The 23,771-nt window shown below is 40.3% G+C and overlaps 1 protein-coding gene across 1 annotated transcript in view; it reads left to right on the forward strand.

Annotated features, from left to right (window-relative positions):
- taf6 (TAF6 RNA polymerase II, TATA box binding protein (TBP)-associated factor) overlaps nt 1-23,096 on the forward strand; it is a 35,840-nt gene extending 12,744 nt beyond the window's left edge. The window contains exons 2-8 of the mRNA XM_026254453.1: nt 2,644-2,745; nt 3,073-3,255; nt 3,393-3,467; nt 6,172-6,297; nt 21,951-22,124; nt 22,282-22,473; nt 22,781-23,096. Coding sequence (XP_026110238.1) covers nt 2,644-2,745; nt 3,073-3,255; nt 3,393-3,467; nt 6,172-6,297; nt 21,951-22,124; nt 22,282-22,473; nt 22,781-23,068 — 1,140 coding nt within the window. The 3' untranslated portion in view covers nt 23,069-23,096. The remainder of the gene's footprint in view (nt 1-2,643; nt 2,746-3,072; nt 3,256-3,392; nt 3,468-6,171; nt 6,298-21,950; nt 22,125-22,281; nt 22,474-22,780) is intronic.
- Nucleotides 23,097-23,771: the final 675 nt, after the last annotated feature.

A 23,771-nucleotide genomic window follows, 5' to 3' on the forward strand; every position in this document is an offset into this window, starting at 1 on the left:
GTTAGTGTCAACCCATAGTCCAATGAGAAGTCCTCTCTCAGGTGGATGTGGGTGTAGAAGGTCTCCCTTCCTGTCCTGCTAGAGGTGCAAAAGTGCAAGTGCAAAACGTTTTCGGGTATTAACCTTTGTGCCATGTGCTACCAAGCAACACCTGCTCTCATTAAAACATGTATTACTGTTATACCGTTACTACATTTAGACAAGTGGTGATCTCTTTCATCTTAGTATATTTTGGATTTACGCACCATATATATATATATATATATCTATATATATATCTGTATATATATATATATATATATATATATATATATATATATATATATATATATATATATATATAGATATATATATAGATATATATATATACAGTATTGTTCAAAATAATAGCAGTACAATGTGACTAACCAGAATAATCAAGGTTTTTCGTATATTTTTTTATTGCTACGTGGCAAACAAGTTACCAGTAGGTTCAGTAGATTCTCAGAAAACAAATGAGACCCAGCATTCATGATATGCACGCTCTTAAGGCTGTGCAATTGGGCAATTAGTTGAATTAGTTGAAAGGGGTGTGTTCAAAAAAATAGCAGTGTGGCATTCAATCACTGAGGTCATCAATTTTGTGAAGAAACAGGTGTGAATCAGGTGGCCCCTATTTAAGGATGAAGCCAACACTTGTTGAACATGCATTTGAAAGCTGAGGAAAATGGGTCGTTCAAGACATTGTTCAGAAGAACAGCGTACTTTGATTAAAAAGTTGATTAGAGAGGGGAAAACCTATAAAGAGGTGCAAAAAATGATAGGCTGTTCAGCTAAAATGATCTCCAATGCCTTAAAATGGAGAGCAAAACCAGAGAGACGTGGAAGAAAACGGAAGACAACCATCAAAATGGATAGAAGAATAACCAGAATGGCAAAGGCTCAGCCAATGATCACCTCCAGGATGATCAAAGACAGTCTGGAGTTACCTGTAAGTACTGTGACAGTTAGAAGACGTCTGTGTGAAGCTAATCTATTTTCAAGAATCCCCTGCAAAGTCCCTCTGTTAAAAAAAAAGGCATGTGCAGAAGAGGTTACAATTTGCCAAAGAACACATCAACTGGCCTAAAGAGAAATGGAGGAACATTTTGTGGACTGATGAGAGTAAAATTGTTCTTTTTGGGTCCAAGGGCCACAGGCAGTTTGTGAGACGACCCCCCAAACTCTGAATTCAAGCCACAGTACACAGTGAAGACAGTGAAGCATGGAGGTGCAAGCATCATGATATGGGCATGTTTCTCCTACTATGGTGTTGGGCCTATTTATCGCATACCAGGGATCATGGATCAGTTTGCATATGTTAAAATACTTGAAGAGGTCATGTTGCCCTATGCTGAAGAGGACATGCCCTTGAAATGGTTGTTTCAACAAGACAATGACCCAAAACACACTAGTAAACGGGCAAAGTCTTGGTTCCAAACCAACAAAATTAATGTTATGGAGTGGCCAGCCCAATCTCCAGACCTTAATCCAATTGAGAACTTGTGGGGTGATATCAAAAATGCTGTTTCTGAAGCAAAACCAAGAAATGTGAATGAATTGTGGAATGTTGTTAAAGAATCATGGAGTGGAATAACAGCTGAGAGGTGCCACAAGTTGGTTGACTCCATGCCACACAGATGTCAAGCAGTTTTAAAAAACTGTGGTCATACAACTAAATATTAGTTTAGTGATTCACAGGATTGCTAAAAAAAATGTTTGTACAAAATAGTTTTGAGTTTGTACAGTCAAAGGTAGACACTGCTATTTTTTTGAAAACACCCCTTTCAACTAATTGCCCAACTGCACAGCCTTAAGAGCGTGCATATCATGAATGCTGGGTCTTGTTTGTTTTCTGACAATCTACTGAACCTACTGGTAATTTGTTTGCCACGTAGCAATAAAAAATATACTAAAAACCTTGATTATTATATATATATAGATAGATAGATAGATTTCTTGACATGGAATATTTATATATTATTTTGAATTTACATTGCTTAATGCTCATTTGGACTTTTCTTTAATTTTGGACTTTTCTTTTCATTCATTTTGGACTTTACTCTCATCCATTGCACTAATTTTCACTGTTAATCAATGCAATTTCAAGAGTGAATCCCACATTATACGAATAATGTCAAAATACGGATGTCACTCCTAAAACTTTGCAGCATGTATGTAACTGTCGATCCTCTTACCAACATGAAAAAACATTTTAGTTAAATTGTTCATATCTACATATAGAAAGCAAAGGAAGAGTCCTCCTTTTATAATCACTCACTTTACTTTATCATAGTTTTTTCTAATGTCTGCAAATTTCTGCTGCTCTCTTGCAAACAATTTCCATACAATAATCAAGTCTCAAGTCACCTTTATTTGTATAGTGCTTTATACAATACTGGTTGTGAATACACAATGAATCTCTTATTTACATCTTGTCTACATTTAATTTATTATAATGAAAGTATTTGTGTGTGTGCTGAACAAACAAAAAGTATTATGATCGTGAGAGTGAGGTCAATGTGAGAGTGCACTCTTTCTTTCATTGAGGGTGCACCCCCATAGAACCGACCCTGTATTAGTTCCTGTATATTGTAAATAAAATAATAATCTCTTTTTTTTCAGGTCCGTGTAAATGTTGTGCAGAATAACCTGGCTCTGCTGATATACTTGATGAGGATGGTGAAGGCTTTAATGGACAATCCAACTCTATATTTAGAGAAATATGTGAGCTAATCACACAGTACATACTTATAATAACATACACTTTACTTACATCTCTTACGAATATGTTGCCTATTTTATTTGACCTTTTTGATTACTTAGTTGATTAGTCAAAATCATGTTCACTCTCACGCTGATTGATTTGTTTTACTGCCACGTTTAAAAGCTCTATATTTGCATGTGTTATGATAGGCTCCTCTTTACATATAAAACAAGCTGTTTTTGAGATTACAGTAAATTTATTTTTTTTGACTGGCAAAGGTCATTTTTGGTTCTTAAACTTCTAGGAAAATTATATTTATATTAATGTAACTACTTTCACTCTTGCAGCTCCATGAGTTGATCCCAGCGGTGGTGACGTGTATTGTCAGTAAGCAGCTGTGTCTGAGGCCTGACGTGGACAATCACTGGGCTCTGCGAGACTTTGCTGCCCGGCTGATGGCTCAGAGCTGCAAGACGTTCAGCACAACAACTAACAACATCCAGTCACGTATTACAAAGACATTTACTAAGGTAGTAGACATCATGCTCATTGTGTGTTTACAAACAAATAAGTCAAACAAATATACCTGATAAGCCAATGCACCACAAGTGGTCTAAAAAGCTTGAAGGGCCCATCATTATTTTATGTTTTTTGTTTTAATCATCAGGCATTGCTGGATGATAAGACTCAGTGGACAACTCGTTATGGCTGCATTGCTGGACTTGCTGAACTTGGGCATGACGTGAGTCTTCTTTATTTACTGTCAACTAAAAATTTGATAGAGAAAAAGGCAACGAGGAAGTCTTTTTTTTAAACAAAGGTCAAAGCTCCTTTTGTAATGTAGATTTTTGAGGGTGCACTCTTGTCATAAATTGATCTATTACTTTTCCTACATAATTTCTAACAAAAAATATTGGTATAATATATATTTGGGAGTCTTAGACCTTTCCAACGATATATAGTTTGTCAAGATTAGATTAAATTTGATTGTAATATAGTATAGTCAACGTAGGCGTCCTGTATACGGGACGGGGTGACATTTAACAGGTTAAAATGTTGATGATAAAATTAAGTTTGCTTACTCTGTGCAGTTTAATTGAGACATAAAGGCCAACTGATAACCTTAGTTTACCTTCTAGCTCAAGGCACTTAATAAATAATGAACAATTGTTTTATAAAAGCGTTTAAGGGGGCATAACACAGTTTCACCTAATCTCATGCTAATCTTGAGTATCTATAGAGTAGTACTGCATCCTTTATATCTTCAAAAAAGTCTTTAGTTTCATCATATTTATAAAAGAAAGATACAGCTTTACAATTCTCTCTGAAAAAAGCAGAGCTCCTGGTGGAGCACCTTGGGCTGACCTAAAGAGAGAGACAAGCACTTGAGTGCCTAATGCTGACAAAACAGACATTTGATGGCGTTTCATTTACCTTCAGCAGTTCGGAATCATGACCAGGATCTTTTTTAGCTGGGACAACTCATCTCATCTTGTGAACGAGTCAGTCTATTGTTCGTTATCTGGCTCTGCTCGGTGTTCATCTTCAGTTCTCTCTTCACAGCAGTTCAGTCAGTGTACTGTTTGAGTAAATTAATTACTCCAGGATATTGGTTTGTTTGAACTCAGAAGGAGTGTCAGCCACATTAAAAAAAAAAGTAAAAAAAAAAGTTAACAGCTTAAGTTGACTAAGTTGACTAACAACTTAAATGGATTAATGCGTATTGGAGACGCGGACCGTTTAAAACGATTCAGTTCGATTTGGTGAACTGGTTCAAAAAGATCCGGTTACATCGAATGATTCGTTCGCAAACCGGATATCACAAACTGCTTTGTTTTAAACTCTCTCACAACAGACACGGAAGAGAAGACAATGCTGAATAAAGTCGTAGTTTTTGCTAATTTTGGACCAAAATCTATTTTCGATGCTTAAAAAAATTCTAACTGACCCTATGATGTCACATGGACTACTTTGAAGATGTTTTTCTTACCTTTCTGGACATGGACAGTATATTGTGCACAACGTTTCAGTGCAGGGACTGAGAGCTCTTGGACTAAATCTAAAATATCTTAAACTGTGTTCCGAAGATAAACGGAGGTCTCACGGATTCGGAACGACATGAGGGTGAGTTATTAATCGACATAATTTAGATTTTTGGGTGAACTATCCCTTTAAGGGCACTTCAGTCATTGGGTATTGAGGGTGGAAGAGTTCACTGTTCATTTACTACCACCCACCTATAGCTCCTCTCAGCACCGAGACTCGAACCTGGGACCTTCGGCTTACAAGTCCAAATCTCCAACCATTAGGCCACAGCTGACTCCGAATCACGAGAATCCAACTCTTTAACAGTGTAAACAACTCTGAATGCATGAAACAGCATAACAATACACCATAGATTCTCTATGGGATTCAGGTATGGTGAGTTTCCTGGCCTGTCAAGCACACCAACACAATGGTAATTTAGCCAACTTTTGGTGCTTTTGGCAGTGTGGGCAGGTGCCAAATCCTGCTTTAAAATGAAATCAGCATCTTCAAGAAGCTGGTCAGCAGAAGGAAGCATGAAGTGCTCCAAAATTTATTGGTAAATGGGCGCAGTGACTTTGGTTTTCAAAAAACACAATGGACCAACACGAACAGATGACATTGCACCCCAAATTATCACAGACTGTGGAAACTTAACACTTGACTTCAAGCAACTTGGGCTATGAGCTTCTCCACCCTTCCTCCAGACTCTAGGACCTTTGGTTTCAAAATGAAATACAAAACTTGCTCTCATCTGAAAAGAGGATTTTGGACCACTGGGCAACAGTCCAGTTCTTCTCCTTAGCCCAGATAAGACGCCTCTGATGTTGTCTGTGGTTCAGGAGTGGCTTAACAAGAGGAATACAACAACTGTAGCCAAATTCCTTGACACGTCTGTGTGTGGTGGCTCTTGATGCCTTGACCACAGCCTCAGTCCATTCCTTGTGAAGTTCACTAAAATTTTTGAATCTTGAATATGCTTGGATACAACACTCTGTAAACAGCCAGCTGCTTTGGCAATGAATGTTTGTGGTTTAAACTGCTTGTGAAAGGTGTCAATGATTGTCTTCTGGACAACTTTCATATCAGCAGTCTTCCCCATGATTGTGTAGCCTAGTGAACCAAACTGGGAGAACATTTTGGACGCTCAGGAAAACTTTGCAGGTGTTTTGAGTTGATTACCTAATTGGCATGTCGACATATTCAAATTTGTTGAGATTTGGTGGTGAATTGGTGGGTTGTTGTTAAATGTGAGCAAAAATCATCACTTTTCCAATACATTCTTGTTTATTGAGATGCACCTGGATACTGTACAGCAGTCTTGTGTACCATATTGTTTTTTTCAAAAGCTGTTTTGTATTATTCCAGTGTGCTGATCATGCACTGACAGTAAACCTTAAATCATTTTAATTTCCATGCAGGTGATAAAGACATTGATCATCCCTCGGCTAACCGTAGAAGGTGCTCGTATTAAAGCTGTGATGGACGGGCCAGTGGTGTCCAACATTGATAAGATCGGAGCTGATCATGTCCAGAGTCTGTTACTTGTAAGTACCTCACAACAACACAAGTCAGTAATTCAAAAGAGCAGTAATTTTAGTTCTGGTGCTGTCATATTTGTTAGGGGCCAAACCTCAAAGGGGCTCCCTATTGCATCTCTTAGTTTACATTATTATTATTTTTAGGGGCCAAGCCCCTGCTCTGTTGAAGCAGGGTTGAAACTTATCTCTGCAGGGCTCAGACCCTCCAGGAATTGAGTTTGACTCCCCTGGCTTACATTAATACTCCACCCATTACAGTAGCTGACATTTGGAAAAGTACGGTATTGTTTTTTTTTTTGTTGTTGTTGTTTTTTGCTCCTCCTTCAAATTTTCTTCACGTGATCTTTGGACTAATTCACACAGAAATGATTGAACAGTTTTTTTTTTTATTCATCTTGGTTCAAAGTCAAGTCAAGTCACCTTTATTTATATAGCGCTTTAAACAAAATACATTGCATCAAAACTGAACAACATTCATTAGGAAAACTGTGTCAATAATGCAAAATGATAGTTAAAGGCAGTTCATCATTGAATTCAGTGATGTCATCTCTGTTCAGTTAAATAGTGTCTGTGCATTTATTTGAACTTCAACGACTATTTATGATTCTCAACCCTTTTGCTTTTTGCCTCCAAGAAACTCATTTGTCACCAGACAGTCCTTTGTCTTTGAAAAAGTTTGTTAGCTTTAATGCATATGGTCCAAACATACATCGACCTTCTGGTGGCTCAACTATATTAGTTCAATTTTAAATCAAGACATGATCAAGTTGTCTTTACTAGGTGTAGACTGGGGCATTCAAGACTTACCCATGGGTTTTAATTAATAGGCGAAGTTCCTCCTTTATGTCTTTCATGTAAAGTTCCTTTGACTATCAAGCATATTTTGTTGAATTGTAATTTTTATGATGCTGCTAGAAAACGCTTTTATTCAGAAACATGCTTGCATGGAATATTTGAAAATATACCACCTAAATGTATTTTAGATTTTCTATCTTATGTTAAGTTGAAATGTTTTATATAATGTAAATCTTGTGGATGATACTGAACCTTTTTGCCGTGTAAATAGCCATGATGCTTACATGGCGTAAAAAACATAATAAACAAACAAACAAACTGTGCATTTATTTGCAATCAAGTCAACGATATCAAAGGTTATGATGTCGCAAACTTAGAATAGAATATAATAGAATAAAATGAGCTTTTATTGCCAGGCATGTTTACCAGAAATTCGTTTTTGTGACAGAAGCTTCAACAGTGTAACAGAATGACTGTAACTGAAAAAAAATAATAGAACAAGTAAATAAGGAATATAAATAAACAAATTGACAATTGTATGTACAGATATATAACAATAGACACTTGTATGTACAGGTATATTATGTGCAAATTGAAATGTAGACTGTTACTTGGGCGTGTGTGCGTGTTAGATAAATAAGTGTATAAGTGTATAAATAGTGTGTGTTCCATGTTTATTGGTAAATGTTCATGAGATGGATTGCCTGAGGGAAGAGACTGTTCCTGTGTCTGGTCATTCTGGTGCTCAGAGCTCTGTAGCGTTGACCAGAGAGCAACAGTTCAAAGAGAGAGTGTGGTGGATGTGAGGGGTCCAGAGTGATTTTGCCAGCCCTTTTGCTCACTGTGGATGAGTACAGTTCTTGGAGAGTGGGGAAGGTTGCACCAATGATTAACTCAGTAGTGCGGACTACCCTCTGTAGTCTTCTGAGGTCAGATTTGGTAGCTGAGCTGAACCAGACAGTTATTAAAGTGCAGAGGATGGATTCAGTGATGGCAGAGTAGAACTGTTTCAGCAGCTCCTGTGGTAGGTTGAACTTCCACAGCTGGCGAAGGAAGAACAACCTCTGCTGGGCCTTTTTCACGATGTTGACCTGAAATTAGTTCAGAGGCTGTATCTCGGCCAAACTTTGATTAGTTGAAACAAAACTTGGTATGATTCATCAACACCATGACATGAGAGTGCAAGCCAAAGTTGGGAACAGTGCCACCTATGGGTCATGAGATACCAAAAATGCACGTTTGCTTATAACGTTTGAACAGTTAGTCAGAAAATCATGATCTTGTGATGTCTACGGATTCCTTGGGTCATGCCAAATCTGTCGATGTTGATTTGTTGATTTGAACACAACGTCACCTATCATTCCAAAGATATAATTTTTTTTGCGAAAACGCTTATAACTTTTGAAAACATTGTCCAAAATTCATTATTATGCTGGTTCTGACGATATTTCATTTGTAATTTGTGCCAGTTTGCCATATTGAAGTAAAAAAAAAAAAAAATGTTGCTGCTCCTACTAATTTTGTCCAAAATCTGATCAGATGATATTTGGACCGAACCGCACAGAAGTGACTGAACATATTTTTGATATTTGCTTCCATTCATGAGAAATAACTCTCTGAAGTTGAACATACCTATGTTTGTTGTCTTAAGTTGTTAAATGCTAATAAATTACAGGCTAACCAATTACCATACTGTTTAATGTGACTGTTCAGTTATCAAGTTAACCATAAGCTGCATTACCATTAATTTATATTTGCATGTTACACTGGTTAAAATGCTAAAAAAACTTTTCATTCTCACACCTAAAGATAAGATTATTTACAAATTCAATGTGTTGCAAGTGTTTAACCATTGGAACTTTGTGACGTGTAAAAGTACCCAATTATGGTCTTTGCCCCGATATTTGCTAGGGCTGTGCAAAAAATCAAATGCGATTTTCATGCAAATCTCATCAGTAAAGATGCTCCTGTAATTGTGCGTTCAGATCAGGGTTGCCAGGTTTTCACAAAAAATCCGGCCCAGTTGCTTCTCAAAAATAGTCCAATCGCGCTTCCAGGAGGTTCCCCGAAAAAATTGCTTCCCGGGGTTAAAATATAAGTTTTTTTTAGCAGGGTTGCCTTGGTAAATTTTGCATTTTAGGGGCTAAATATCACGTTATTTGTATTGGGGTCACTTCAACCCACGGACATGAAAAACAACCACAGACTTGGCAACACTGGTTGGCATTTACTACACCGAGCCGTAATTCACTGACAATCTACACAAAATAGATGTTAAAATCGCACGCGATTCTTTGTCGATTTTGAAAACGATTTTGTGTTAGTTGTCGGTAGCCTACGGCTCTGTGTAGTAACTGCCACTCCACCTGAACCAGTGTTGCCAAGTCTGCGATTGTTTTCATGTCCGCGGTTTGAAGCAACCCCAATACCAATAACGTGATATTTAGCCCCTAAAATGCGAATTTTACCAAGGCAACCCTTCCAAAAAATTTATATTTTAACCCCGGGAAGCTCGGGGAACCTCCCGGAAAACGCGATTGGGCTAGTTTTGGACTAGTTTTAAGAAGCAACTGGGCAGGATTGGTTGTGAAACCTGTCAACCCTGATCTGAATGAAAGTGCTGGAGATATACTTATAATTACAGGTGCATCTTTACTGATGAGATGCGCGTGAAAATCGCATTCGATTTTTTGCACAGCCCTAATATTTGCTACATGCAGCTATATTTCATGTTGTTGGTATTTATGCAAATAAATGTCCATTTTAATTAAAGTATTAAAGTGGAAATTGTTAATTGTCTTGGAAAGGATTTGTTGTGTTGCCATTCTCATACAGTATTCAGTACCAAGATGCATCAAGTAGCATGAGCAGTTTTTGAGGCGCAACACTACTACTATCTGACCAAGTTTCAGCTCTCTAGGCCTTACAGTTTGGGCTGCACAATCAGTTTTACTGGAGAGAAAAAAAAAATCTTACAATTACGTGCTTGAACCCCTAAAAAGAAAAATTCACAAATAACTTGGAGATTTTTCCATATACAGATTTTTCCCAGACCTTCTTTTCTCTCCATAAATTAAGGATGTGCTGTATAGCTGAAAAACACAATCCCTATTTAGCAGTCAGATGTCCATATGCACAGATGCCTAAACAAGGCCAAATCTGCAGATTAATTAATATATATATATATATATTTTTTTTTGTAGAAGCATTTTTTCAATTTGAACTAGCACCAACTACATCACATTATGTACGAGAAGCTGCAAAAGACACAGGTGCGAGTGGAATGCAAAAAAACATGGTGACAATAATTATGTAAATATCTTGGGCGATATATTGCTTCACCAAAAATTATTTAGGTCATGAACATATATTGTGCGATAAACCAAAATGTTGATTATTTTGACAATTACAGATTTATAATTGTATCTCTAATAGTATCCATCTTGGAATTTTAAGAAGTTCATAAAGTCTTACTGCTGTGCTGTTGGGTAATGTCTGCATCTGCTGATTAGGGATGTAACAGTTCACTCAACTCACGATTCGATTCACGATTTTGATTTCACATTTCGATTTGATTCACAATTTTTATGAACAAAATTATATTTAAGGCAAATTATGAATTAAATACATCCTTTTTTATTGCTTGGACAAAATGCTGTATATTTCTTTGTGAAATTTAAATACAAGTATAATAATATACTAATAGAGCACTTGCATATTATTGGTTTTGATTCCTTCTTTTGTGCTCATTTGTAAGTCGCTTAAGATAAAATGTAAATAACAAAACTAAACCAAAAATTTAAAACAAGCTCCAAATAAATAACTAACACAAACATAATAAATATCTTTATATAAACAAAATAAGGCTTTGTCTGTGCTCTTTACATTTAAAATTAATGGCAACCACTGCATTTTAATCATGACCCAAACAAAGATGCTGCATACATGCAACATGAGCAGTTTTTAATTTAAATTAGACATTATAATTTAGAAATTTTGAAGCAAAAACAGAATGGTTTAACTTCGGTTTTGTAGAACTATACATAAATTATATCTGCATGAAATGCAGATTCACTCTCTGCCAGCAGGTGATGCTTTAAAGGGTTAGTTCACCCAAAAATCAAAATTATGTCATTAATAACTCACCCTCATGTCATTCCAAACCCGTGAGACCTCCGTTCATCTTTGGAACACAGTTTAAAATATTTTAGATTTAGTCCGAGAGCTCTCAGTCCCTCCATTGAAACTGTATGCATGGTATTACTGTCCATGTCCAGAAAAGTAAGAAAAACATCATCGAAGTAGTTCATGTGACATCAGAGGGGTCAGTTAGATTTTTTTGAAGCATCAAAAATACATTTTGGTCCAAAAATAGCAAAAACTACGACTTTATTCAGCATTGTCTTCCCTTCCGTGTCTGTTGTGAGATTTCAAAACACTGCAGTTTAGTGATATCTGGTCCGCGAACTAATCATTCGATGTAACCGGATCATCTTGAACCAGTTCACCAAATCGAACTGAATCGTTTGAAATGGTTCGCTTCTCCAATAAACATTAATCCACATATGACTTAAGCTGTTAACTTTTTTAATGTGGCTGACACTCCTTCTGAGTTAAATCAATATCCTGGAGTATTTCATTCACTCAAACAGTACACTGACTGAACTGTGAAGAGAGAACTGAAGATGCACACTGAGCCGAGCCAGATAATGAACGAAAGATTGACTCTTTCTTGAGTCAAGAACCGGTTGCATCGGTTTTCTGATCACCAGTAGTTCTTTCGGAAAGTTCAATTCAATAAACTGGTTGAAGAAAACGGTTCACCGGTTCTTTTGCACTTGACGTAATGACTTCATTTGCGATGATTGCCCTTGATTCAAGCCTTCGGTTTACCCGCGCTCATAACATTAGCCCAGAATGAGTTCAGAATCAATCACCAAAAAAAACAGTTCTGTTCAAACGCTCTGTGTGTCATTCTGCTTCACGCTGAATCACACAACACATGCACAGTATCATCAGCTCCTCGGTCCCCGAAACGGACGCGTCTGACAGAAAAGGTTCTTTACTCGAGAACGAGCCAATCTTGTGTTTGTTATCTGGCTCGGCTCGGTGTTCACATTAACCCTCTGGAGTCTAAGGGTATTTTTGGGGCCTGGAGAAGTTTTGTCCTGACATTTGTGCTTTGTTTCAGTTTCTTACATATCTAAATAGCTAAAGTCTAGTCTCACTGTAATTTGCACAAACTGGGCTATAATAATATGTGAGCAGCATGTATGTACATTGTTGTGTTCTTGCGGGGAAAAAAAGAAATGCGTGGCTAGTGAAAAACTAAAAATGTTAAATCACTTGAATAAGGCAATAAAACACATACAGAACATTGGTTCCCGGGACTTTTGAGAACTGGAGCCTTGTAGCCTGGAATTTTTCTTTCTAAATCATCTTGTTTACTCACTCACAGAAAACAATATAATTTACATTTTCGAAGACACTTTTTGCTGGTAAAGGTCATATGCGAGTAGGCGTCAACTATCATGAATATCATTGTGATTTACACCTGAGAAGACAAAGGCCTGCATAATGAGCTGCATAATGAGCCTTTCAGTCAGCTGTGTGTCACTGAGAGGAAAGAGTTACAAGAAAGAATTTGAGGACAAAATAAATCGATATAATTTTGTTTGTAGTTTATTTAGAATATATTTCATTATCCCAAACATAACTTAATATCCACTTGGGAGTGCAGTTAAACAGTGTATTAGGAACAATCAAAGCTGACTTTCAAACTGAATTGTTTGCATCATTACTCCAGTCACACAATCCTTCAGAAATCCTTTTAACAATCTTATTTTCTAAAAAAAAAAAAAACTTTATTGCTATTATTATTATTATTATTATTATTATTATTATTATTATTAGGGGTGCTCCGATCACGATCGTCCGATCGTTAATGCGCATCTCGTCAGCAAAGCCGGTTCTCTAATCAGCCGTGATTTCACATAGAGCAGCTGTTACTACACAGAGCCGTTGTTAACTGAGAAGATGTGCCAAAAAACGCTGAAAATGAAGTGGATTTGCGCATCTTCTCTATTAACAACGGCTCTGTGTAGTAACAGCTGCTCTATTTGAAATCACGCACCTGATGGAATTAACGGCTGGTTAGAGAACCGGCTTTACTGACGAGATGCGCATAACGATTGGCCGATCGTGATCGGAGCACCCCTAATTATTATTATTATTGTTAATGTTGAAAAGAGCAGAAAATATTTTTTTCAGGTTTTTTTTAGTGGGGATAAATTGAAAGAACAGCATTGTGTTACATTTGTTACAGTTACGTTTATTTGTTACATTTATATCATTTACATTAAGCTTTTGAATGGTATAATATTGTATATTGTTATTGATACTTCATAATATTTCACTTGATTATACATTTAGTCAGGAATTATATTTAAGAAAAAGTCTTACACGTTATGTGAAAACTAGTACAAGTATATAAATAAATAAAAAGAGACTTACTTATCTCAAATCCTCAACCACATCAAATCTTTTCGGGGGGTAAAATATGTTTTATCCCTATCATTGCAAAGCAAACAGTAAAATAAAAAAAAACTTGAAGAACAGTCTCGCTGCATTGTCGTGAAAAACATTGCATTGTTTTCATATGGATTACTTTATAATAAAATATTTGTTTTTAGCAGCACTTGTTTAGTTTAAAAGTAGATATGTCAGGCTTTCTATAGATATATCTCTCATGTCTCTTCATTGAGTATTCACTGAGTTACAGTTCATTTTAATGACGCGTTTGTAAATGAAGATCAGCGCAGACAAAGTCTGCTGACAACACACCTTTGTTATCTTTATTTTATAAGTGCACAAAGTTTTGTTGTTAATATGTCTGAATACAAAAAAAGTAGACCCTTTACAGATTTGATTGATGTATTTCTCTTATCTATACGATCAAAACTGAAAGTTTAATTTAAGTTCTTTTCTGGGTTATCAGGAGAAAATGCCTCATAACGCATTAATCGACTTCAGAGGGTTAAATAAATTAACAGCTTAAGTCATTTGTGGATTAATGCTTTTTGTAGACGCGAACTGTTTCAAACGATTCAGTTCGATTTGGTGAACTGGTTAAAGAATATCCGGTTACATTGAATGATTAGTTCGCGAACCGGATATCACTAAACTGCAGTGTTTTGAAATCTCATTACAGACCCGGAAAAGAAGACAATGCCGAATAAAGTTGTAGTTTTTGTTATTTTTGGAACAAAATGTATTTTCGATGCTTAAAAAAATTCTAACTGACCATCTGATGTCACGTGGACTACTTTGATGATGTTTTTATTACCTTTCTGGACATGGACAGTATACCATGCACACAGTTTCAATTGAGGGACTGAGAGCTCTTGGACTAAATCTAAAATATCTTAAACTGTGTTCCGAAGATGAATGGAGGCCTCACGGGTTTGGAAGGAAATGAGGGTGAGTTATTAATGACATAATTTAGATTTTTGGGTGAACTAACCCTTTAGACATTTCTCTGGTTTCTGCTGTAAATGGAGCAGCACTGCATTATGAACTTTAATAAGCATTATACAGAGGCAAGAAGAAAAAATACCATCTAAACTTTTCTAAAGACAGTAAGTTCCCCTCAGACATGAATTCATATAAACTAACTCTAAATTAAGTGCAATTTGTTTAGGATCTCAACCGATTTGAACCGTCACATATTTTAAATAGAATTTCAACCGGCTCACAGTTAATAGTTACATCACTACTGCTGATGCTTTATTTTTCCTTAACTTAGTCATGGTATTGATTAAATAAATGGGCTTGTGATTGTTTTCTTCTAAAAGAGATGAAAACGTACTCTGTTACGAACGTAACCTCAGTTCCCTGAGATACGGAACGAGTACTGCGTATGAGTAAAAGCTCCTTTTTTCCTCGATACTGAAGCCTTTTTTCAATAACGCAGTGCAACTGCACTGCCATTGGTTTAATCTGTAAACTTTTTTAAACCAATGACAGTGCTGCGTAGCTGCACGAGCCTGTGGCAATGCAGCGCGCCAAAGCCCGCCAGAATGGGTGGGGCGAATGGCTATATGAGCAGGCAATCGCCAGAGGAAATCAGGTCATACGACTGAAGCGACGACACTGAACCCGCAGCCTCGTGGCACGGCATATAACGCAGTACTTGTTCCGTATCTCAGGGAACCGAGGTTACGTTCGTAACCGAGTAAGTTCCCTTTCGATACCTCACTCATACTGCGTATGGGGAACAAATTCAACCGTGCCGTGCCACGGTAGGGAACGACAAGACTTATCTTGAACACCCTGGGGTCCAGAGGATAAGTGAGAGGGCCGGAGCCATCGAACCCTTGACGCTACACTGCTAAGAGGGAGCTAGCTCCCTGGAGGTGGTATGATGACGGAGTCTGCTAGAGGCCGTCGTATCAAACCAAAAGAAACCGAGCATGCAAGGTCGGGATATCCAAGTTATAGAATCTGACAAAAGTGGACCGCGAGGACCAGCCGGCCGCCTCACAGATGTCCTTGATAGAGACACCACTAGACCAGGCCCATGAAAAGGTCATCCCTCTAGTAGAGTGGGCTCTTACTCCTATGGGGCACTCAAGGCCCATAGAGGAGTAACATGGAGCGATAGCTTCAACTATCCAACGCTTGCCTATCCAACTATCAGATTGCCTGAACGGCTGTGACTGCTCTGTGTATATCTTCAAAGCCCTCACTGGGCAGAGTAAATCCAGCTCCCGCTCACCTGACAACGGAGGCAGAGCTGAGAGGGAAATTACCTGTGCTCTGAATGGCGTCAAGAGCACTTTAGGTACGTAGCCATGCTTGGGTTTTAAAATGACCTTAGAGTCATTGGGCCCAAACTCAAGGCATGCAGGGCTCACCGAGAGGGCCTGCAAATCGCCAACACGCTTGACCGATGCTAGAGCAAGTAGCAGAGTGGTTTTGAGCGTTAGGGGCCGAAGGTCAGCTGACCGCAGCGGTTCAAAGGGAGGTCCTTTGAGTGCTCCAAGGACTGTGTGAAGGTCCCAAGTGGGAACGGTGAGAGGAAGGGGGCTTCAACCGCCTAGCACCTCTCAAGAAACGCACAATGAGGCTGTTTCGACCCACTGATTGGCCAGCAATAGGAGCATGAAATGCTGCGATGGCTGCTACGTAAACGTTGAGCGTGGAAGGGGTGAGACCCTTTTCTAGACGCTCTTAGAGAAATGGCAGTATCGGAGATACGTCACACTCAACAGGGTCTTTGTTTTGTGCTAAGCACCAGTCAACAAAGACTGACCATTTCTGGGCGTAGAGGCGTCTTGTAGACGGGGCTCTTGCCTGAGCAATGGTGTGTAGCACGTCCCCGGGGAGGCTCAGAGGCTCCCATCGAAGGACCATACATGCAGAGCCCAGAGTTCTGGCTGTGGATGCCAGATTGTCCTGTTCGCCTGAGAGAGGAGGTCCCGCCTCAGGGGGATCGGCCATGGGGCTTTCATGGAAAGCCTGAAAAGCTCCGGGGACCAAACTTGGCTCCTCCAGAGTGGGGCCACTAGGAGGACCATGTGCCCGTCTTCCCTGACTCGTCTGATGACCTGAGGGATCAGAGCGATCAGGGGAAAAGCATAAAGAAGGAGGCTGGGCCAGTTGTGGGCCAGCGCATCTGTTTCCTTTGAAAAATAAGTTAGGCAATGAGAGTTGCTTTCTGAGGCGAAGAGGTCGACCTCTGCCTTCCTGAAAATCTCCCAGATTTTGAGAACCGTCTGGGGATGGAGCATCCACTCGTCCGAGGGGACATTGCTCCGTGAATGCATGTCTGCTCCCAGATTCGTCTTGCCAGGTATGTGTGTCGCCTTGAGCGATCGCAACCTGGGTAATGCCCATTTCAAGAGGCCCTTTGCCAGTACGCAGAGGCGGCTGGATGAAAGGCCACCTTGGTGATTTATGTAGGACACCACTGTCATGCTGTCCGACTGGACTAGGATGTGGCGCCCTTCCAGGATCACCTGAAAGGATTGAAGGGCTCATTCCACTGCCAGCATCTCGAGGCAGTTGATATGGAGATGGCTTTCCTCGTGCGACCACGAGCCGAAGGCTGGTCTGCCCTCGCACAGAGCACCCCAACCCAGGTTGGACGCATCTGTTGAGAGCACAATCCTTCTGGAAACCGCCTGTAGGGGTACTCCATGACTGAACCAGACATGGTTCATCCAAGGCTCCAGGGCTGCTAGCCAGTCGTCGAGACTGTTCAGAATGCAGATTCCCATCTGTCTCAGAGGGGAAAGCGCCTCGTTCATGCACTTCGTGAAAGTGCGGGGAGCTAGAGACAGCCCAAAGGGAAGGACTGTATATTGGTAAGCCACACCCTCGAACGCGAATCTCAAGAATCGTCTGTGATGGGGGGCTATCTGGATGTGAAAGTAAGCATCTTTCAGGTCCAGCGAGAAGAACCAGTCCTCGAGGCAAATCTGCGTGAGGATCTGCTTTAATGTCAACATCCTGAACTTCCATTTCATGAGGGAGAGGTTCAGGTGCCTGAGGTCTAAGATGGGTCTGAGACCGCCATCATTCTTGGGGACAAGGAAATAACGGCTGTAGAACCCCGATCCGCTTTCTGAGGGAGGAATTACCTCTATGGCTCCCTTACTTAACAGCGTCATCACTTCGGTGCGGAGGACCTGAGCGTCGTCCGGCTCTACCAAGGTGGGAATCACCTTGGGCGAACTGCAGTGAGTAGCCGTGTTTTATTGTCCCCAACACCCATTTGGACACTCCGGGGATGGCCTGCCATGCCTCGGCCCGCGTGACAAGAGGCTGGATAGTGTCAGAAGGCAGGCCGCTGATTAGGGGCCTGAACACTGACGAGTGTAGAAGAGGAAAACTGCTCTCTTTTTGAAAATGTGAAATATTTATTGTGTTCGCCATAACAACGGCTCCTTTGCGTGGATGCAACAACGGTGGACCCAGGTCGCACAGCAGGCAGGCGAGAGAGCTTCTGGGGTGGTCCGGCCGTGGTGGGACTTTGCCCCTTCCTCTTTCTTTCCCAACGATCAGGAGGATTTAGAGAGCGTCGGGTCCAGCACAATCCTTTGCCGGGGGCCCTGACGTCTAGGCGGTTTAGCGCGCCTAGTGGGGCGAGCTGGGTGCTGCTCCTTAGGGGGCGGGGACAGGTTTGCTCTGGTGCTGAGTCGGCGCAGTCCTGGGGCGACTCGGGGCAGAGGTGGAGCGCTTGGGCAGGAAGTGTCGCATGGCTTGGGTCGACTTCTGTGCTGCAGTGAAGCGCTCTGTAAACCCTTCTACGGCTGGCCCGAAGAGATGGAGAGACTGTGGCATCGAGAAAGGCCACTTTGTCGCTCTCCTTAATCTCTGTTAGGTTGAGCCAGAGGTGGCGCTCCAGCACAACCAGGTAGGCCATGGATTGTCCGATGGCATGGGCCGTGGCTTTCGTGGCGCGCAGGGCCAAATCTGTGGTGCTGCGGAGATCGCAAAAAGCAGGTTCACTAGTGCTAGACTCATCCAGGGAACGGAGAAGCTTTGCCTGGAACACTTGCAATATGGCCATGGTGTGTAGTGCTGAAGCGGCTTGGCCCGCAGAAGTGTAGGCTCTGCCAGCCATGGCAGAGGTCGTCCTGCAGGGCTTGGAAGGAAGGGCTCTCTTGTTTTTCCACCCCACAGCCGCGGGGGGACAGATGTGAGCAGCCACGGCCTCGTCATGGCCGCCGCCGTTAAAATGGCGTTAGAAACGCTCTTTTAGAGCGGTGAAAACCGCTGGAAAAAGCTCTTTTGTGATCGCCGGATGGCGGCAGGAGATCGCTGAGAAGCGGCCGGAAGCGGGAAGCGGGCGGCGCGAGATCGGCGCTAAGAGCGCTCAATTGCTCATAGCCCTTCTCCTGAGAGCCATCTACTGAGCTGAGAGCTACAGAGGAAGTGCGTAGGCGGGCCGAGTAGGGGGCGCGCCACGACTTTGTCAGCTCATCATGAACCTCAGGGAAGAACGGGGCAAAGCACTGGCGGGGGGCCTGGCGGCATCCTGACAGGTACCACTCGTCCAGCCTGCTGCATGTCGGCTCTTCAGGGGGGCCCACTCCAGATGGAGTTCCTCAACGGCCTTGGAGAGGATGCGGAGTAGCTCGGCATCCATCCCAGCTCTGGCGTCGATGGGCTCCAGTGACGGCAAGTAGTCGGCGGGGTCAGAATCGCCGGCCCAGTCCTCCGTTTCAGAAGCCGCGAGTGACATGGAGTCGTCAAGCAGCTCGTCCTCCGATCCGCCAAAAGAGACAAGGTCGCTCGCTTCAGACGAGGGACGCTGCTCTGGGCGTGAGAAGAGGACAGGGGACGGCTCTCTCATTGGAGAGGGTGAGGCACGCGGGTGCTGAGCCAGCGTGAGCTCACCCAAATCCGGGCGCTGAGCCCCTCTTCCCCGCTGTCTTTTCCTGGCCAGCCTGCGGGAGGAAAAAGACGCGGGGCGCGAGGGGCGGGATTGCTTTCATTAAAGAAAGCAATCCGCGAGCGCAGAGAGGCGAGACTTACGCAGCGCTGTCATTGGTTTAAAAAAAGTTTACAGATTAAACCAATGGCAGTGCAGTTGCACTGCATTATTGAAAAAAGGCTTCAGTATCAAGGAAAAAAGCTTTTCCCCATACGCAGTATGAGTGAAGTATCGAAAGGGAACTGTGCAGATCTAGCAGTGTTTAAGAATTTTCTGTTTGTACAGAACTTTCCCTCCATGCAGTACAAAGTATCTCTACCTCTACCTTTTTTTTCATCTATACTCCTTTTTATTTATTGTAATGATCAGTTATTTAATACTTGGTGAATTCCAATTAAAATCTGTTCAGCCTGACATTCTGAGGGGTTTAATTATACTGTACCTTAACAGTTGTGTTTTTTGGACATTTAATTTATATTTAGAGTAAGTTCCCCTTTTTTTTAAGGTGGACATTGGCCTAGGAAAACTTTAATGTTGTAACAAATAACCGCACACCTGTGTACAGACAAATATTTTGCTCTAAACCTCAAACCCTTACTCCTTTTATCCTCTTTAAATCTTTAATTAACTGTGCTATGGGCTTAATAAATAAGGGCAAGGCTAAGAGGACAGACTTGGCAGCAACTTCTTTCCAAATTAATACTCTGGGTGAGGTGGCTGTTGATCCTTATTCTAGCATTTTGTGATGAATATATAATTTTAATACATCTAAAACATTCAAAAAGTATGGGGACTAACTGATCTTTAAAGACCTTATGTGACTCCGCTGAAAATCTATCTGTTCCCAACACATTATTAACCTTTAATGTAGAAACTGCTTTCTCTGTTTCTTCCTTTGTAATCTCTACCATCAGAGCTTTATTTTGTACTTCCCATATGGAAGGTTAGTCCAGTGATTCTAAAAAATGTATTTATTTCCTGTGAGTTGGCTGTATTTGGTTTTTTATATAGATTTCTTTAGTAATTTTCATTATATCTTCTTGTGGCAGACTTTTTTTGTTTGGGAAGCCCTATTTTCATAAAATTTACTCTCTGTCTGTAGCTTTCTTAACCTCTAAGTCTATAGCTTTTAGGGGTTGCACCGACTACGGTAATCAATTAGTCGACTAGTCGACTTCAATGGTGTGCCATGACGCTTTAAGCTTGATGTCGACTAGTTGCCGGTCCTATAGAGGGCGCAACAGGATATCAACAAGAGAATCTTTGAAGGACTTCCACATTTACACTCCCATTTCCAAACAGTTAAAATAACAAATACATACATGCTATGAAAGGACTCCACATGCATGTGTGATTATATTACTGGCGCTTGAAATTCAATGGGAGAACGCACATTCTAAACCGCTTATTGTACAGGTACGGTAACTGCTGTTCTAATCTAATGCAGTGCTACACTGTAATGCACACACACATGCCTCAGACAGTGGCTCGTAAGTCACGCGCAGATCGCTCACGCACAGAATCATTTAGCGTGGAAATGTACTGTCAACACTGTTCTGTGATTTCTCAATAAAGTACCTTGGAAATTGAAAAATTCTATTATTTATTTCTTAATAACCAAATCCCACAGCTTCACTAGTGGAGAGACGGTGCCATGTAGACATACTTCACACACACAATCGCTCTTACTAATGCATTTATATGAATGTAATCCTTACTGTGCTACATTATCTGTATCTGATTTAAAACGAGCAGAAATCTGTAAAAAATATAACGATCCAAAGACAAAAGAACTGATAAAAATGATCTGTTATAGGAGCAATAACAATGTGGGCAGCGCTGTGTCATATGCCATAGCTGTGCAGTGTTTTTCAGAGCTCCAAGCTTATGTTCATTAATGACGTCATCAGCAACTAGTCGCCTTCGACTCGACTTTCCTCACATAAAAGTCGACTTTAAAAAATGACTAGTCATTCAACCCCTAATAGCTTTAGAGCCTTTGAGCCATTTTCAGAATATCTCTGCCAAACAAATTTAGCTTTTTTCTCTATTTCTTCATCATATGTTACTTCCTTTTAGCTTTCCTCTGCAATGCAAGAGCTATTAGCTTTCCTCTGATCACTAATTTTGCAATATACCAAAGGTGACTATGATGCTTCCACTTTATTGTTGCTATCCATATAATCTCTCATTTCTTTTGCGCTTTAGCTTATCACTAGAAGTCCTTCTTCCCAATTTTTTTTATAAGAATCATTTATAAATCTGTCAGTAAAAGAGATGCTTTAAGCTCTCCTGCCAAAATATAAGCTCTATGTTTTAATGTTTGAAAGCAATTAAATTAAGCCATACATTTTAGTTGTAATTTTACTGTTTTTCCTTTTTTTTCTGGTTTATTCACAATTCTCTCTCTTGTTCTGTTTAGAAACACTGTGCAAGCGTGGTTGCTAAAACTAGACCACTCCCAGATATGGTGGATCAATACAAGGCAGATTATGGTTATCTGGGCACAATGCTCTGTTCACATGTGGTGAAGGCCCGTGCACAGGCTGCCTTCCAAGCCCAGACTGTTAACAGAACCACACTCACTATCACACAGGTGAGCAAATCTGAAATAAAACGGTTGTAATGTTGTAATATACTTTTGTCTGTAAGCTGATCTGAATCATAACCAGTAGTTTTACCCCTTAAAAAAAAAAAACCTTATAAACATTGTTCAAATCAAACCTAAATTCTCCATTTGTCTCTCTTTGCAGCCACGCCCAACTCTGTCAGTATCTCAGAGTGGATTGTCAGCATCAAGTGGGCCACGCACACCGAGCATTATTAAAGTACCCAGTTCACTCACCCTTATGTCCACTCGGCCTGGAACACCTACCCAGCCATCACCCCCAGCAACCAAATACATTGTTATGGCAACAAGTGCAGGAGCTGCCTCCACACAGCAGGTAAGAGTTTAAAATTAGTTTGTGTCATAGGATTTGAGCAGGGCATAAAAAGTATCAAATAATTAATTAGTTCACTTCAAGCAGAATCAGTATTTTATAGTTTCTGTTCTTGTGTTTCTTAATAAACCATATGAAGTACGTCTGTAAATTTAGAGGGTGCTGTTTGTGGTAAAGATATAAAGCTTGTCTGGGTGGAAACTGGTAAAAATGACTTGCCTAAGATGTCAGGCATTGTTTTATTTTTGGTCTTATTAATTTTTGATCTATATATATCTGTTGTAATTGTAGACATAAAATATTTCTGCAGGTAATCACTCTCAGCTCCTCCCAGTCTGGATCTCCTGTAACAAGTACAGTCCCCAGCACCCCCACATCTTTACAGCCACTGGTCAAACTGGAGTCTGGAAACACAGGTGCTGTGAGTGGCTCGCGTCCTCTTCAGAAATACATTGTGGTGTCTTTGCCTTCATCCTCTTCCTCACTGGAGAACAAGGGCTCAAGTGTCCTTCCATCCTCTACCTCACCTATCAGTATGGAGTCGGCTGTCAAGTTGGAACGTTCAGAATCACCGGCTGCAAACACACAGTCACATTGAACACATTGAAACACACTCGCTTTCTCCACCAAGATACAGAAGAACAATAAATGTAGCTTGAGACTCATAATAGTGCTTGCACAACACTTTCAGACAAACTGACATGCATGATTAGAATTAGGAAAGCGAGCAAATAGCTATGCACATTTGGACAATAAGACTCACTCACAAACATCAACACTGTGTACACAGAGTGTGTGTTTATATGTGTGTGTGTGTGTGTTATATATATATATATATATATATATATATATATATATATATATATATATGCGCACACACAGACAATTATATCTAAACATGAACAATGAATCATGTATACACACAGATACATCTGAATACTGTGTTTGTATATACGTGTGTACAGAGAAGATGTTATGGTGACAGCCATACACACATCAAATAATAAAAAAAAACAGGAAGGAAATTGTGATTTGAAATTCTAAAATAGTGGTGTATGTGAAGATAGCACAAGTCAGTGTGTTTGAGCTCAGAGCTATAGCCATGCTTCATTAATGAACATAAGGATATGGTTATATTTATAATGGGAGAAGGAATGATAGATGTGGATTGTGTAGAAAACAAAAAAGGGATAATGGGTCCAGTACGGTCTAATTTACATTTTTATAATTAAGTACATAGAGTACGTGTGCTTTATGATTATAAATTGGGGATTTATAGGGTTTAATTAACAATTTAACTG

The sequence above is a fragment of the Carassius auratus genome, chromosome 5 (genome assembly GCF_003368295.1).
Source record: "Carassius auratus strain Wakin chromosome 5, ASM336829v1, whole genome shotgun sequence".
In the NCBI taxonomy this organism is placed as follows: domain Eukaryota; kingdom Metazoa; phylum Chordata; class Actinopteri; order Cypriniformes; family Cyprinidae; genus Carassius; species Carassius auratus.